Below are 16,011 nucleotides of genomic sequence, written 5' to 3'. Positions count from 1 at the left end.
AGGGAACAAACAAAAAATTCTTTCAGATTTGTACTGGCCATTACTGTAGCCACTATCCACACATGGCTATCGAGCACTTGAAATGTGTTATGAATGTAGAATACACACTGAATTGTGAAGACTTAGTTAAGAAATAATAATGTAAACCACTTCATTAATAATGTTTTAAAATTTGATTATATGCTGAAATGACTATATTTGGGGGTTAAAGAAAATAATATATAAAATATAACATATTAAAATTAATCTTAATTTTTTTAAGTAAAGATTTTTATATAAAGCTTAATGAAAAGTTTAAAATATTTAATTACGTATGTGACTTCCCCTATATTTCTATTGGACAGCACTGGTCTAGAGCTCTAGGAGAATGAGATTTGAGCCAGGAGTTAAGAGACTTATGTTGCTGCTAACTTTCCATTGAACTTTATGATCTTGAATAAGTCCCGTAAGGACTTAAACTATGCTAGTTCCCCTTTCCATATAGTGAAGAAAGTATCTTCTCCTAGTCACCTCATAAGAGAGACTCACGTGAGAAGTCATGTAAATATACTTGAAAGAAAAAAAAAATAAAGTAGGGATTTTATTTTTTGTCTTATTTTGTTAAAATAAAAATTTATTTGGTCAATTCTATAGACCAATGGCAGTTATAGTCTCTAACATAAATAAAAGTCCAGACCAACAGCTCTTCAACAAAACTACTGGTGCAGCCCAAAGAGAAAACAAAGTAAGTCAAGACACTGCTATGCGAAACACTTAAGTTACATAATAAGGGGCTATTATCAAAACAAACCGTCCCCACAACCACTTTGCCCAATATGATCAGAAGAACACACAATTCCACTTAATTTGATAATGGATGACTCATGTACCCACTGTAACAGACAAATAATCTAGTAACAGAAATCCATAATTTTTCTCCAAACTCATCATTCCCCAATCACTGATTTCTAAAGCCAGGAGTTTCCCTTCTTTAGAAAGTCAAGGAAGGATGGAAAGGGGAAAAAGCTGTATGTATACGCATAGGATAAAGGTGTGGAAGAATACATATCTGAACTGTAATCAGCAGTATCCTCCTAGGAGAAGGAGGGGAGATGAGCTTAACCTTTGACTTTAAATGATTCTTTAGTGTTTGGGTTCTTTTATTATGAGCACACTTGTAATTTCTTAAAAAGTTAAGCACACATGCACCAGTGACAAGATTCACTTTAAAAAATTCATTAAAAAAACTAAAAGAATTTTCTTCATAGTGATATTATAGTGGTTAAAAGCTGGAAATTATCTTAAGAGAAAATGGTTAAAATATATGTATGTATATGATGAAATATTATATCAATATTTAAAGGAAGCAGAGAATTGATGGGAAAATATTTGGCATATAGTAAGTGAAAAAAGCAGGTATAAAATATATACATGTGTAGCTACTCATAGAAAAGAAGCTGGAAATACTGGTTCATTTATATATCTGTGGTACAAATTACATCTAGGTAATATATTTTCTTCTTTTTCTGCATTTTCCAATTTTATCAGAATGAATACAATTAACTTTTGCCATAAATTTCTGTGATGTTTTTGTTAAGGAAAAAACAAACACTAAAAGTTCCTTTAACAGCCCCAATTCAGACGTCAGTAAATCAAAGTTAAAAAACTAAGTTATGATCAAAATAAATTAAGAAAAACAGATGTGTATAATTAATCCCCTACCTCACTCCTAGTATCAGGAAGTGATTCCTGTGGATGGAGACAAGCATGTGCTACCTTGATGACGTGTTCCAATTTTTTGGGCTGCTCCTCTACTTTGGCTGCTAAAAATAAGGCTGCTGGAGCCACAGACTGGATGAAGAGAAAATAAATCACATTTATTATTTGTTTATTTCTAGAGTAAGGCAGATCTAAAAAAGAACTAAGTCTTAAACCAACTTCTTTGCTTACCTCAACTTCGTCACCTCTTGTTTATGCTTTCTCCTCCTCTACTTAAATATCTTCTCCTCTCCTATCCATTAACCACGTCCACTTCTGAAAACCAATCCTTCAACAAACTCTCATTAAAAGCTACCTATTCAAGAAACCACTGGATGTAAATAGACAGCTTTCTATTTTAAATGAGATTATTAAGTTTTATCAAAGCACTCTATATACTTTTTTTAAAGGAGTAAACTGAAATGTCCAGAATCAGCAAATCCATGGAGACAGAAGTAGAATAGTGGTTGCCAGGGGCTGGGAGAAGAGAGGAATGGGAGTGACTGCTAAAGCATGAGGGGTTTCTTTCTGGGGTGATGTAAATGCTCTGAAATTAGATCATGGTGATGGTTGCCCAACTCTGAATATACTAAGAACCAGTGAATTGTACACCCAAAGGAGGAATTTTATTGTATGCAAAAATTATCTCAATTATACTTACATATGGCGAGGAGCACAAGCCTTTAAAAAAAGAATTCAAAGTATAGTATTATATTCAACAGGTTATAAGTAGAAAGTAATTAGAGGGGGGGAAAAAAGTCAAGCCAGGGAATTCCCTGGCCGTCCAGTGGTTAGGACTTGGCACTCTCACTGCCAGGACAGGGGTTCCATCCCTGGTTGGGGAACTAAGATACTGTAAGCCTCGAAGCACAGCCAAAATAAAAAAGTCAAGCCAATCCACAAGCAGACAGAAAACTCAGACACTAAACAAGAAATTAGAGCAATAGAACATAGACATCGCCTGGTGATCTGGGAAACCTCAGGAAGCACAACGTCTCTAGAACCTTAACAAGAATACTTCAATGAATCAAAGATGGCAATGGCATGAACTACAATTCACCAGGAGTTAAAGAAAGCAATAAATAATTTTATAAAAGTGAAATATCTATTTCCTGAGTAGAACTGACATGCATTCTAACATTTATTTGTATCCCTGCAGTTATGTTATACTTTGCTAGAATAGATTTTTCTCTACAAATTCAATTCAGAATAACAATTCTCTTCCTTCATATTTGTTGCAGTTATATATGGAGCTTGCTACATATATTCTACTAGACCTTAGGATAAACAAAGAAAAACCAGAGGAAAATGGGCATGAACAAAGGTGGGAGAAATCAGGGCATAAAGCACATTTTGAACACTAAACTGAGTTGTTTAGTTAAAAGATATAAATAAAGTGATGTGGGACACAAAAGATTTTTAAGAAGAGAGTGACACTACAGATTTTAGAAAAAAAAATGTAGAGTTTAAGAAATATTTGGAAAGGTTAATCCAGTGGTAGGTGGTACTAAAAGGAAAGGATAGATACATTAAAAGTTAATTTTATTGAAGAGAAAATTTTAATAATACAGGCAGGGACATCCCTGGTGGCGCAGTAGTTAAGACTCCGTGCTCCCAATGCAATGGGCCCAGGTTCAATCCCTGGTCAGGGAACTAGATCCCACATGGATGCCCCAGCTAAGGAGGCCGCCTGCCACAACTAAGGCCTGGCACAACCAAATAAATAAATAAAATAAACAAATAAATATTAAAACAACAATAATGATAACACAGGCATTAGGAAATAAAGTTTAGAGTAGGCACTAGCAGTAGAAATAAAGTAAAAAAGAAACCCAGCTTTCACCTTGGAAAACAAATAGGTTTTCAGTAAATATACATATATGTATTTGCATACAGAGAAAAAAATTCTAATGGAATATACGCCAAAACGTTAACAGGATTATCTCTGAACACTGTGTTATAGGGAAACCATCACTTTCTCCTTTCATCTGTCCTCTTTCAATTTTTTTTTTTTTTTTTTTTTTTTTTGGCTGCATTGGGTCTTTGTGGCTGCACATGGGCTTTCTTCTCTAGTTGTGGTGAGCAGGGGCTACTCTTCGCTGTGGTGCGCAGGCTTCTCATTGTGGTGGCTTCTCTTGTTGTGGAGCACGGGCTCTAGGTGCACGGGCTTCAGTAGTTGTGGTGCACGGGCCAGTAGTTGTGGCTCGCGGGCTTTACAGTGCAGGCTCACTAGTTGTGGCGCACAGGCTTAGTTGCTCCATGGCAATGTGGGATCTTCCAGGCCGGGGATCGAACCCATGTCCCCTGCATTGGCAGGTGGATTCTTAACCACTGCACCACCAGGGAAGTCCCTGTCCTCCTTTAACTTTATGATGACAATATATATTTACAGGGGGAGAAAAAATAGTACCACTATAAAAATTAACAGGACTTTATAACTGATTGGACACAGGGGAAAAGGAAAAGGACAACTCAGAGACAACACTTAAGATTTTAAGCCTACAACTTTGCTTTCAAGAGGCTAAAAATATATTTGAAAGAATCTAACTAAAATATGGTACACAAACAATGGCTTACAAGACAAGATAATATCTCAGTTAAGTGAAAGACCACAGGAGATAAATTTCAACCTCCTTTTTGTCCAATCAACCATATAAATACTCATAGCTCCTCATGGAATCATATAACAAGCTAGCTTATCAAACTATTTTCCCATCAAAGGCAATTTCCCAGAGGAACTCCAGGTAAGAGTATAAGATTTTCTCTCTTTTTTTTTTTTTTTTTTTGCGGTACGCAGGCCTCTCACTGTTGTGGCCTCTCCCGTTGTGGAGCACAGGCTCCGGACGCGCAGGCTCAGCGGCCATGGCTCACGGGCCCAGCCGGTCCGCGGCATGTGGGATCTTCCCGGACCGGGCACGAACCCGTGTCCCCTGCATCGGCAGGCGGACTCTCAACCACTGCGCCACCAGGGAAGCCCAGATTTTCTCCATTTTAAAAGAACAATAATAATGCTAGTGAATACTTACTTGTTTGCTACATGCAGACACTTTGTAAATTAATTCACCTATATCCTACTAACTACTCTATGAGGTAGACACTATTATTGACCCCAAAGAGATGAGAAAACTGAGGCGTATGGTAACTTGCTCAAAGGCATATAGCTGGTAGGCAGTGCAGCAAGGATCCACATCCAGACAAGTCTGACTCCAGAGCCCATCGTCTTAACCACTAAACTTGACCTTTTAAGAGTCAGCTAATGAGTAATATACACCCAAATTTGTCAGCTATTAAAAGACAACACCTGTATATCAAATATTATAAAATACAGAATAAATACACATACACGAAGTTGCTCACCACTACTTTTACATTCTCCCACTTGAAAACTTTTAGGACAGTACATACAGAAATTCAATTAATGAGGTTGAATTTCTTCTCAAAAAAAGAGTAAATGCAATGCCAGGATTTAAGTGAAAATAAACCAGTCATTTAATCATGTCTGCTAAAGAAATAAAATTTATTTCAATCAAAAGACAACTTCTCTACCTTCCAAGGTACTGGAAATATACTATATCTTGTTCTGAGTGGTGGTTATGTATATATAATGCAAAAAGTAATCATGCTGCACACCTCAGACTTCTGTGCTTTACTTTATATCTCAACAAAAATTTTTAAATTTTTTTAAAAAGGCAAGAACTCTAGGCTTGAATTTGAAAACTCTATAAACGAAGAGTTACAACAAAACGAGAAAAATATTCACAGCACATGACATACGGCTCTGATATATAAAGAGCTCATAAAAATGAGAAAATCAAAAAAAATAAAACGGGCAAAAAGAAACAAGAGACAATTTTTAAGTCAATTCTTCAATTTCACAAGAAGAACAATGACCAATTGGCATAAGAAGTTCAACTTCAGGGCCTCCCTGGTGGCGCAAGTGGTTGAGAGTCCGCCTGCCGATGCAGGGGATACGGGTTCGTGCCCCGGTCTGGGAGGATCCCATATGCCGCGGAGCGGCTGGGCCCGTGAGCCATGGCCGCTGAGCCTGCGCGTCCGGAGCCTGTGCTCCGCAACGGGAGAGGCCACAACAGTGAGAGGCCCGCATACCGCAAAAAAAAAAAAAAGAAGTTCAACTTCACTAACTGAAGAAATGTAAATTAAGAAAATAACTTAGGACTTCCACTATCTTGCTCACCACTCTAGCCCTAGTGCTTGACAAGTAGTTAGAACTTGATATTTCTTGAAGTAATGAGTATTTGTTGTTAGTGAGGATGCAGAGGAAAGAACCCTCCCCCACAGTGCTAGAAACAATGTGTGTTGATATAATCTTTCAGTAGAGCAAACTGACACAAAAAAACTTTTAAATGCATACCCTTGGACACAGCAATTCCACCTATAGGAATCTATAAAATAGTCATAAGTGCATGATATATGTACCAGACTAACTTATGTAACATTATTTATAATACAATAAACTATAAACAACCCAAATATCCACCAATAGAGAGCTGGTAAAATAAATTATAGTAACTACTCAAATAAATACTATGTGGCCACTTAAAATGAGAAACCAATAAGAAAATGTCCAATACATACATACTGTTAAGCAATAAAGGCAATTGTGTAAGAGTGGTACAGTAAGAAGTGATTTTTTTTTTTTTTTTTTTGCTGTACGCGGGCCTCTCACTGCTGTGGCCTCTCCCGTTGCGGAGCACAGGCTCCGGACACACAGGCTCCGCGGCCATGGCTCGCGGGCCCAGCCGCTCCGCGGCATGTGGGATCCTCCGGGATCGGGGAACGAACCCGTGTCCCCTGCATCGGCAGGCGGACTCTCAACCACTGCGCCACCAGGGAGGCCCAGAAGTGATTTTTATAGAAATACATAAATGCTGGTACCATATGCACAGAAAAATGTCTGAGACACTATTACCAAAATGTTTATCAAAGGTTACTTCTGGAGGATGGGATTGCAGAAGAGCTTTCACTTTCTGCCTTACACATTTCTGTACTGTTTTAATTTTTATGATGAGCACTTAACTACCTTTGTAATAAGAAAAAATAACAAGAAAAATGTATGAGCACTTCACACTACATATTACATTTCAATGCCACAACAATGTATTAAGTCCCCTCAAATTTCAATTTGGACTCATCACAGCTAAACTCTTAGAATTAACATACTAAAGGGGTGATATTTTTCATCTGTTAATTCCAGAATGTGCCTAAAATCAATTCTCTAAAGAGGACCAATAACCTCAAATTAAAAGAATCATTGGGGCTTCCCTGGTGGCGCAGTGGTTGAGAGTCCGCCTGCCGATGCAGGGGACACGGGTTCGTGCCCCGGTCCGGGAAGATCCCACATGCCGCAGAGCAGCTGGGCCTGTGAGCCATAGCCGCTGAGCCTGCGCTCCACAACGGAAGAGGCCACAACAGTGAGAGGCCCGTGTACCACAAAAAAAAAAAAAAAAAAAAAGAATCATTGGATTTTGGAAAAGGTTATAAACTCCAGAAGAATCTCTTTATATTGGATAATTACCAGATCATTCATTCATTCAACAAGTTTACTGAAAAGTGCTTTAGAGGATACACAGAAAAGTGAGTCTCTGTCCTTGCTAAGATAAAGGCATAGAAAATAAAACAAGATATAATTTAAAAGGTAAAAATAGGGGAAATATACATACACACACACATACATATGCATAGACAAATTGATTTGAGATGTAGTTCACCCTGGATTTCAAACCTTTACCATAATAAAAGAAATGTAGAAAACTTTCATAATGGGCAAGACAACTATGGACTTCCTCTTCAAATTCTGTTCTTTATCCACTACTTTCTATTCTAGAGCTATCAGACAGCCTCATTAAATGCTTCTCTCTCTCTTATTAAGAGTGTGTTCCTTGCAATCAGAGGAGGTAGGGAGGTTAAGGGTAGGAGACAGCCCAATTGATTGAATAATCAGCAAAAATTGGGAATAGTTAATCCACACTCTAAAGGGTTTCCTGTGCAATTACTCCCAATACTGAGTCCACCAATATCTTACAAGAGCAATACCTAACTTTCCAGTTTCTCTTCCTATGGCATAAAAATTCAAAACCTATCATCCTGGGACTTCCCTGGTGGCACAGTGGTTTAGAATCTGCCTGCCAATGCAGGGGACATGGGTTTGAGCCCTGGTCCAGGAAGATCCCACATGCCGCGGAGCAACTAAGCCCGTGCACAACTATTGAGCCTGTGCTCTAGAGCCCACGAGCCACAACTACTGAAGCCCGGGCACCTAGACCCCATGCTCCACAACAAGAGAAGCCATTGAAACGAGAAGCCCACACACCGTAACGAAGAGTAGCCCCCGCTCGCCACAACTAGAGAAAGCCTGAGCGCAGCAATGAAGACCCAATGCAGCCAAAAATAAATAAATTTATTTAAAAAAAAAAAAACTATCATCCTAAGGAAAAGTCTGAAACACCTTTCCTCAAAACGTAACCTTTTCTTAAAAAAATAATGAAATATTTGACTCACAAATCCATATGAAGTGTTCAAGTTTAGCCCTATTACCTTGTGATTTTATTAAACAAATATAAGCTTACCTGCAACTGGGATATCACTATGCACTCGCTTCCAAGTCATTTACAATAATGTTAAATAGGACCATTTCAGGTAGCAAAACTGAAAATAGCACTATTTACAATTCTGTCCAGAAAAAAAAAAATCCCTTTATTACTATTATTTTCTTTTTTCTGTCTTAAAAGTCATCCCCCAGTTATCACATAACGTACCTTCCCCTTCCAACTGGTCACTGATGGGAATTTTATCAAAGGTTTTTAGAAAATGTAAATGACTTAACATTCACTTGTTTCCCTGTGCCCATATTATTATTAACCATTTCAAAAATTACACTTAAATTAAGTGTAATGCTACCCCCTTTAATGCTATTCTCCCAATCCAAAAACGTTAAGTTTAAATGTTCAATAATCTATTTTATTAGAGAATCCACCTACTCTAAGGATGCACTAAAGCTAAACAACTAGCTAGACACTTCACAGGAAAACTGGAAGGCTGGATTCAGAACAGCAGTGTGACACATAATGAAAGTGATCAATCATAAACTCTAAACTTCAAATCCCAGTTCAGCAGCAAAGATCAACCACAAAAGAAATATGAAGTTGAGATTAATCATAAAAGGATTACACCATATAAAAAAATTATACTTACATTTCGATGGAACTGTGTAAAGGACTGAATCATGTAGAATCGATGCATGTACACTATAGCAGTGTTGATGGTCAATTGTGAGCTAAAATGTTCAAGTTAAGGCCCCAAAACAGACAGGCAGTACAAATTCCCAAAAATACAACCTCTATATCCTCCCAAAAGGACCATGCAGCCAAGCACAGTGGACGCCCCTAAATGAAAATCATACTTACCTCTCAGGGGTGTGGAGAAAGAGACACCTCCTACACTCTTAGTGGAAATGCAAATTGATGCAGCCGCTGTGAAAAATAGTATGGAGCTTCCTTAAAAAACTAAAAATAGGGACTTCCCTGGTGGAGCAGTAGTTAAGAATCCGCCTCCCAAAGCAGAGGACACTGGTTCGAGCCCTGGTCCGGGAAGATTCCCACATGCCGCGGAGCAACTAAGCCCGTGTGCCACAACTACTGAGCCTGCGCTCTAGAGCCCACGAGACACAGCTACTGAGTCCACGCACCACAACTACTGAAGCCCATGCACCTAGAGCCCGTGCTCCGCAACAAGAGAAGCCACCACAATGAGAAACCTGTGCACCTCAACGAAGAATAGCCCCCGCTCACTGCAACAAGAGAAAGCCCGCACGCAACAACGAAGACCCAACACAGCCAAAAATAAATAAATAAAATAAATAAATTTTTTTTAAAAAAAGAAAGAAAAGGTGTATGCACCCCAATGTTCATAGCAGCACTATTTACAATAGCCAAGGCATGGAAACAACCTAAATGTCCATCAACAGATGAATGGATAAAGAAGATGTAGTGTATATATACAGAATGGAATACTACTCAGCCATAAAAAAGAATGAAATAATGTTATTTGCAGCAGCATGGATGGACCTAGAGATTATCATACTAAGTCAGTCAGAAAGAGAATGACAAATACCATATGATATCACTTAAATGTGGAACCTAAAATATGACAAAAATGAACTCATTTATGAAACAGAAACAAATTCACAGACCCAAAAAACAAACTTATGGTTACCAAAGGGGGAAAAGGGATAAATTAGGAGTTTGGGATTAGCAGATACAAATGACTATATATATAATAAACAACAAGGTCCTACTGTATAGCACAGGGAACTATATTCAATATCCTGTAATAAACCATAATGGAAAAGAATATGAAAAAGAATATGTAGGGAATTCCCTGGCAGTCCAGCGGTTAGGACTCAGCGCTTTCACTGCCGTGAGCCTGGGTTCAATCACTGGTCGGGGATCTAAGAGCCCAAAACCCGTGTGGTGTGGCAAAAAAAAAAAAAAAGATTATGTATATATATGTATAACTGAATCACTTTGCTGTACACCTGAAACTAACACAACGTTGTACATCAACTATACTTCAACTTTAAAAAAAAAGAAAATCATACTTTCCTCTAAGAATTAAAAAGCAAATCTATTCTTTCATCAATTAACCTCCAACTGACACTTAACACATTGTCTTATATGTAACAGACATTCACTATAAAGTTGCTGAATTAATAAACAAGCAAAGCTTCTCAGCATGTGGATCAAGAAGGAATATGAACAAAACTATATAAGACCTAAACCTGTTACTTGCTTACTGAAAATCCTGCCAAGGTGATATACTTGCACAGGATATCTCTTCAAATGATTTACAACACCCTCCCTGATCTGCCCCCTAGGTATGTCTCCACTTATCTCCTCACCTTCTAAGCTCCAGCAATTACCTTTTCAGTTCTACTTCTCTCTGGCACTCATAAGGTGATCCCTGGGACCAGAAACACTATGATTTGATATTCATTCAGTGAGTTATTTGATACTCACTAAAAAGAAAAACATTTTTTCTGATTTTAATTTTTAAAGAGCTCCATTTCCAGTTATTACAAAATATTGGCTACAGTCCCCTTGTTGTACAATAAATCCTTATAGCCTAACTTACAGCCAGTAGTTTGCCCCTCCCTTCTCTCCCCACTGGTAACCACTAGTCTGTTCTCTGTATCTGTGAGTATGCCTTTTTGTTTTCACTAGTTTGTTGTATTTCTTAGGTTCCACATATAAATGATATCACATGGTATTTGTCTTTCTCTGATTACTTCACTTAGTATGATAATCTCTAGGTCCATCCATGTTGCTGCAAATGGCATTATTTCATTCTTTTTCATGGCTGAGTAGTATTCCATTGTGTATATATACCACATCTTTATCCATTCATCCTTCAATGAACATTCAGGTTGCTTCCATATCTTGGCAATTATAAATAATGCTGTTATGAACACTGGGGTGCATGTATATTTTCAAATGTGTGTTTTTGTGTTTTTCAGATATATACCCAGGTGTAGAATTGCTGGGTCAAATAGCAGTTCTATTTTTAGCTTTTTGAGAAACCTCCATACTGTTTTCCACAGTGACTGCACCAAGCTACACTCCGACCAACAGTGTACAAGGGTTCCCTTGAAAAGAAAAACTTTTGAATGTCTTATTATAAAGACCTCAGAAAACAATGTGGGATATACAGAGGTGAGACAGTATCACGATGGCAACAACCTTAATGACACACATGTAAAAAGGAAAGTGCTACGATGCACTGAAACAGAATTTTTTAAAAAAAAGGTTTAACTCAGTACTGACTGGATGCTTAGGAAACAAACTGGATACGGGCACCAAAGAGGACACCTCTTTTGAAGTGAGCACAACCTTAAGACACAAACATACAGCCAGCAACACATTTAAATGGAAGCTGCACCCAAGAATAAATTTTCACTTCCAGAGTGGAAAGAACTTTATATAGCTTTCTCTGCTACAAAATGAGTAGGTTTTCTGACAAACAAAAACATTTAAAGGGAAAAAAATCACTAAATCTTTGAAATATGAGGAAAACGAATATACATTAGCACTCTGAGTAAGTTTAAAACCCAGTATTTTATAAAAGGCTTTTTAGAACATTAGGTCTGTAGGTCTACATCCCTACAAATCTACACTGACATCCTTCCTTCCTCTGAAATGCTATAAAACTCTTAACAGTAGCTACCTTAATATATGAGTGCCAAGCATTGTGTTGGGCATAGAAATCAAATTCATGAGTTATCACCCCCATTTTACATACAAGAAAACCAAGAATTCGACAGGTTTCTTAAACAACTAGTAAGGGGAAGGAACGGATTTTAAGTCAAAGCTGGGGCATTAATTCTAGACCACTCTCTTTATAAGACCTTCAGGTATCGAAATTTCTCAAAACTCTCTTTACACACTAAGTTCAAGAGGCAGCCATCAACAGTGAAAGCTCCACCAGATCCCTAGAGCATAGTAGAAAAGCAGAATCTCGAAGTCACCAGAGTCGGAGATCAGAACACACCGAAAACAGACTACTAGTAAGAGGAGTTAAAACACAAAGCGGAAAGGATACGCGTTCCCAGCAAGGCTGATGGCACGGGTGAGCGAGTGGGAAATTAACTCGGCCTCGCTTCCCTCCAGCGAACGCTTAACTTCAGTTCGCCCCATCGTAGGCTCTCCTAACTAGACATCCAGTCCCTGCCCACCCTCTTCCCTTCTGTCTGACAGACCTTGAAGCCTGGACGCCCGAACAGGGCGGGACCTACTCCAAGGCCGAAGGCCTAGGCCGCAAGGATACACGTTAAGACGTTGGCCCATGTCCTGCAGCAGATTGGCCGCCTGCTGGCGATAAGAAAGTTCTTTATCTGGGTCCAGGCCAAAACGACGGGATGGGCTATTTTCCAGCTGTTCTCGAGTAAAATACCACCGTTTATTGTTGTTCTTTCTCTCTCCCTCCATAGTGCTTCAACCAAAAGGCAGCGGCGGCGGCTGCAAGCACTTCCCAGCGTCACCTAAGCGGCGACACACATCCGCTGTACGGAGGCAACTGCGACGTGCCAAACTTCCGCTAGGGGAGAACGGCTTGATTGTGACACGCTTCCGCCGACGGGTTGCTAAATTAAAGAATCTACTTCCGGAACGGACCTCGGGTCAGTCTGTAGCCGAGTTAACAGGCAGCAGGCGATCAGGAAACACCTTGCGTCGAGGACCCAGGCGCCAGTCATGTGACCCTTGAGAGGCAAGGTGCGGTTAGGAGTTCTCGTTCAAAAAAAAACACGTCTCTTCCCGCGAGAACTGGGTTCTGCCTTCGCGCGCTGAGCAAAGTTGAACGAGGCGTCCGCTCACGCGCCGGTGGGCGGTTCCTCGGAGAACTTCGCTTGTGACGTAGGTGACGGTATAAAATGGGGCAGATGGCGAACTTGACAGAGAAAACGTGTGAGACTGTCAAAAACTGAGAAAAGTAATCAGAGAGAGTAGCCCTACCGTATATTGTAACATAAAGCAACTGGAAAGCTCCCGCACTGTTGGTAGCAGTATAAATTACCCATTTGAAAAGCCGCGTTGCAATATGTAGCTAAAGCCTTGAAAACATTCCTTCGCCACGATGAGCCAACTTAAAGGAATAAAATGGAATTAATGGTAATAATTTAGTGCTTACCACAATGCTGACTCTTAAATATACTATCTCATTTAGTTGACACAACCCCAAGAGATAGTGATATTTTAATCCCTATTTTGCGAACGGGTGAACTCCTTCCGGGTGGAAAGCTTCCACTTCCACCCTGCGCGTGCACAGATTTGTAAATTCCTGCCACCTGTCAAGATGAAGCCCAGCAGTTTGAGGGCTGTTTGATCCTAGGCAATATACTTAACTTTTCTGTGCCTCTTGTAAATGGTGTAGTACATATGGTTTAGTTTCTGAAAAGGTTTAAATGAAGATTTAATGAGTTAAAAGAATATATTAGTACCGGGCACGTAGAAAACATTCAGTAGATTTTCTCATAATATTTATTACATTATATTGAAGTTGATGGCAAGAACAATACCATCTTCATTTTTGTATCCCTAGCACCTACGCAGTCAGTCCTGGCCCTAGCAGTCAATAAGTGTTTGTCAAACAAATGCTCACAACAACCTACAATAGTGAAACTGAGGCTTGGGAAGATTAAGTAGTTTGTCCTACACTACACAACTTATCAGTGTAGATTTTAAAATCAAGTCTGATTCCATTGTTCTTTCCATTCTAGCAAGCTGTACTCTTGCTTTTCTGGAACACCCAATTCACCTTGATTAAATTTGGGTAATATTAGAATCTTTTGTCTTTTATAATAAATATTTTGAGTTTTGTCATTTCTAGACATGGCTGCTCCCACTCAGTTTGATTCTAATTCATTTTCAGAAGCATTTTCTTCCACTCCAGGCCCTCCTCTGCCATATACTGCCTATAATTAGCTTTAGCTCTGTTTTACTCTGGAAGAATTCAGGAAAAAATACTTACTTCAAGTTATAACATTAAAAAATTATGATTTCAAACTTCTTCCATGACAGACTTTTTTCTTTTAATAGAAAAGCACGTTCTCAGTTATGTCATCATGAATTTTGTCTTTTAAACAGCCAAAATTATTTCTCCCAGACTCCTTTTGCCTGTTTCTCTGACCTGTGTTTGTTTCTCCACTAAATCTCTTGGATTGATGACTCCATTTTGAATTTGCGATGGTGGCTGTGTACCAATCTTCCAAGAAAACGTTCTGGTATCTGACAGGCTTCAGGCAATGCAGCTGCTAGCCAGTGGCTTGCTACCGGCCATACAGAAGAGGGGGACCTGTGTAAATCAGAGAAAGGAAATATTCTTTGACTGAAGATGAAATTATTTGAAAGTAGGCAGCTGTGATTACATAATTGCTAAACATGAGTTTTTGATTCAGGCCTGGCTTCAAAGCCCAGCTATTCTTTTTTTTTTTTAACTATCTCAACCACTTTTAAGTGTATGGTTCAGTAGTGTTAACTATATTCACATTGTTAGGCAACAGGTATCTACAACTTTTTCTTTTTGCAAAACTGAAACTCTCTACCCATTGAACAACTCCCCATTTCCGCCTACCCCCAGCCCTGACAACTCCCATTCTGCTTTCTGTTTCTTTGAGTTTGACTACTTTAGATATTTCATATAAGTGGAATCATACAGTATTTGTCTTTCTGTGACTGGATTATTTCACTTAGTATAATGTCCTAAAAATTCCCAGTTACTGTATTAACTAGCTGTGTGATCATAAGGGTCATCCTGAACAGGACACCACCTGACATATGGTAGGTGTTCAATACATGCTAATTGTCAAAGATGTTAGCTTTCAGATACATTGCCCTTAAAGAACAATTGACAAAATCTTAGACCAGAGGAATTTTCCTGTCCTTTTTTAAAATTTTAAATAGGACTCCATTCCCTGTAACTCACACTTGTAAGGCTACTTATTCTGGGTACAGGATGATATTTCATGGTTTGATCTTTTTTGTTTTGTGCTTGTGAATGTCATATTTCAGTCATGTCACACATTACCATTTACTACTTTTAAAACAATTTCTCCCCAACATTCATATAGTCTCCAAACTAAAATATGAAAGGATGGTGTGCTATTCATAACTATCCCCAACTCCATGTTCAGTGATGTGTATATTTACATAAGTTTATTGTAAAATTTACTGATAGAAAGGATGTATAGCATGCAATTTACAAAAATTAAAATATACAATATTCTTTATCGTAATTTTCTCATAGCCAACTGATTCTCACAGAATGCTTTCATTGACTTTTGCCAAACTCTTGAATCAAGAACCAACCTATGATGGCATTTGACAAATGAATACAGGCATACCTTGAAGATATTGTGGGTTCGGTTCCAGACCACCACAATAAAGCGAATATTGCAATAAAGTGAGTCACATGAATATTTTGGTTTCCCAGTCATAAGAAGTTATGTTTACTGTAGTCTATTAAGCGTGCAATAGCATTATGTCTAGAAAACAATATACATACCTTAATTAAAAAATACTTTGTTGCTAAAAAATGCTAACCACCACCTGAGCCTTCAGTGAGTTGTAATCTTTTTGCAATAGTAGCATCACTGACCACAGATCACTATAACAAATATAATAATAATGAAAAAGAAATATTGCGAAAAAGAAATAATGAAAAAGGAATAATACCAAAATGTGACACAGAAACACGAAGTGAGCA

At 38.5% G+C, this 16,011-nt stretch overlaps 1 protein-coding gene across 1 annotated transcript in view; it reads right to left on the bottom strand.

The window, feature by feature from the left end:
- The window catches only part of CCNT1 (cyclin T1), a 29,701-nt gene extending 16,739 nt beyond the window's left edge, over positions 1-12,962 (bottom strand). The window contains exons 1-3 of the mRNA XM_060113572.1: positions 12,577-12,962; positions 8,950-9,031; positions 1,702-1,830 (exon numbers count right to left, since the gene is read on the bottom strand). Coding sequence (XP_059969555.1) covers positions 1,702-1,830; positions 8,950-9,031; positions 12,577-12,737 — 372 coding nt within the window. The 5' untranslated portion in view covers positions 12,738-12,962. The remainder of the gene's footprint in view (positions 1-1,701; positions 1,831-8,949; positions 9,032-12,576) is intronic.
- Positions 12,963-16,011: the final 3,049 nt, after the last annotated feature.

Source organism: Mesoplodon densirostris, chromosome 11 (genome assembly GCF_025265405.1).
Source record: "Mesoplodon densirostris isolate mMesDen1 chromosome 11, mMesDen1 primary haplotype, whole genome shotgun sequence".
Classification (NCBI taxonomy): domain Eukaryota; kingdom Metazoa; phylum Chordata; class Mammalia; order Artiodactyla; family Ziphiidae; genus Mesoplodon; species Mesoplodon densirostris.
This window is presented reverse-complemented; position numbering and strand designations above follow the sequence as displayed.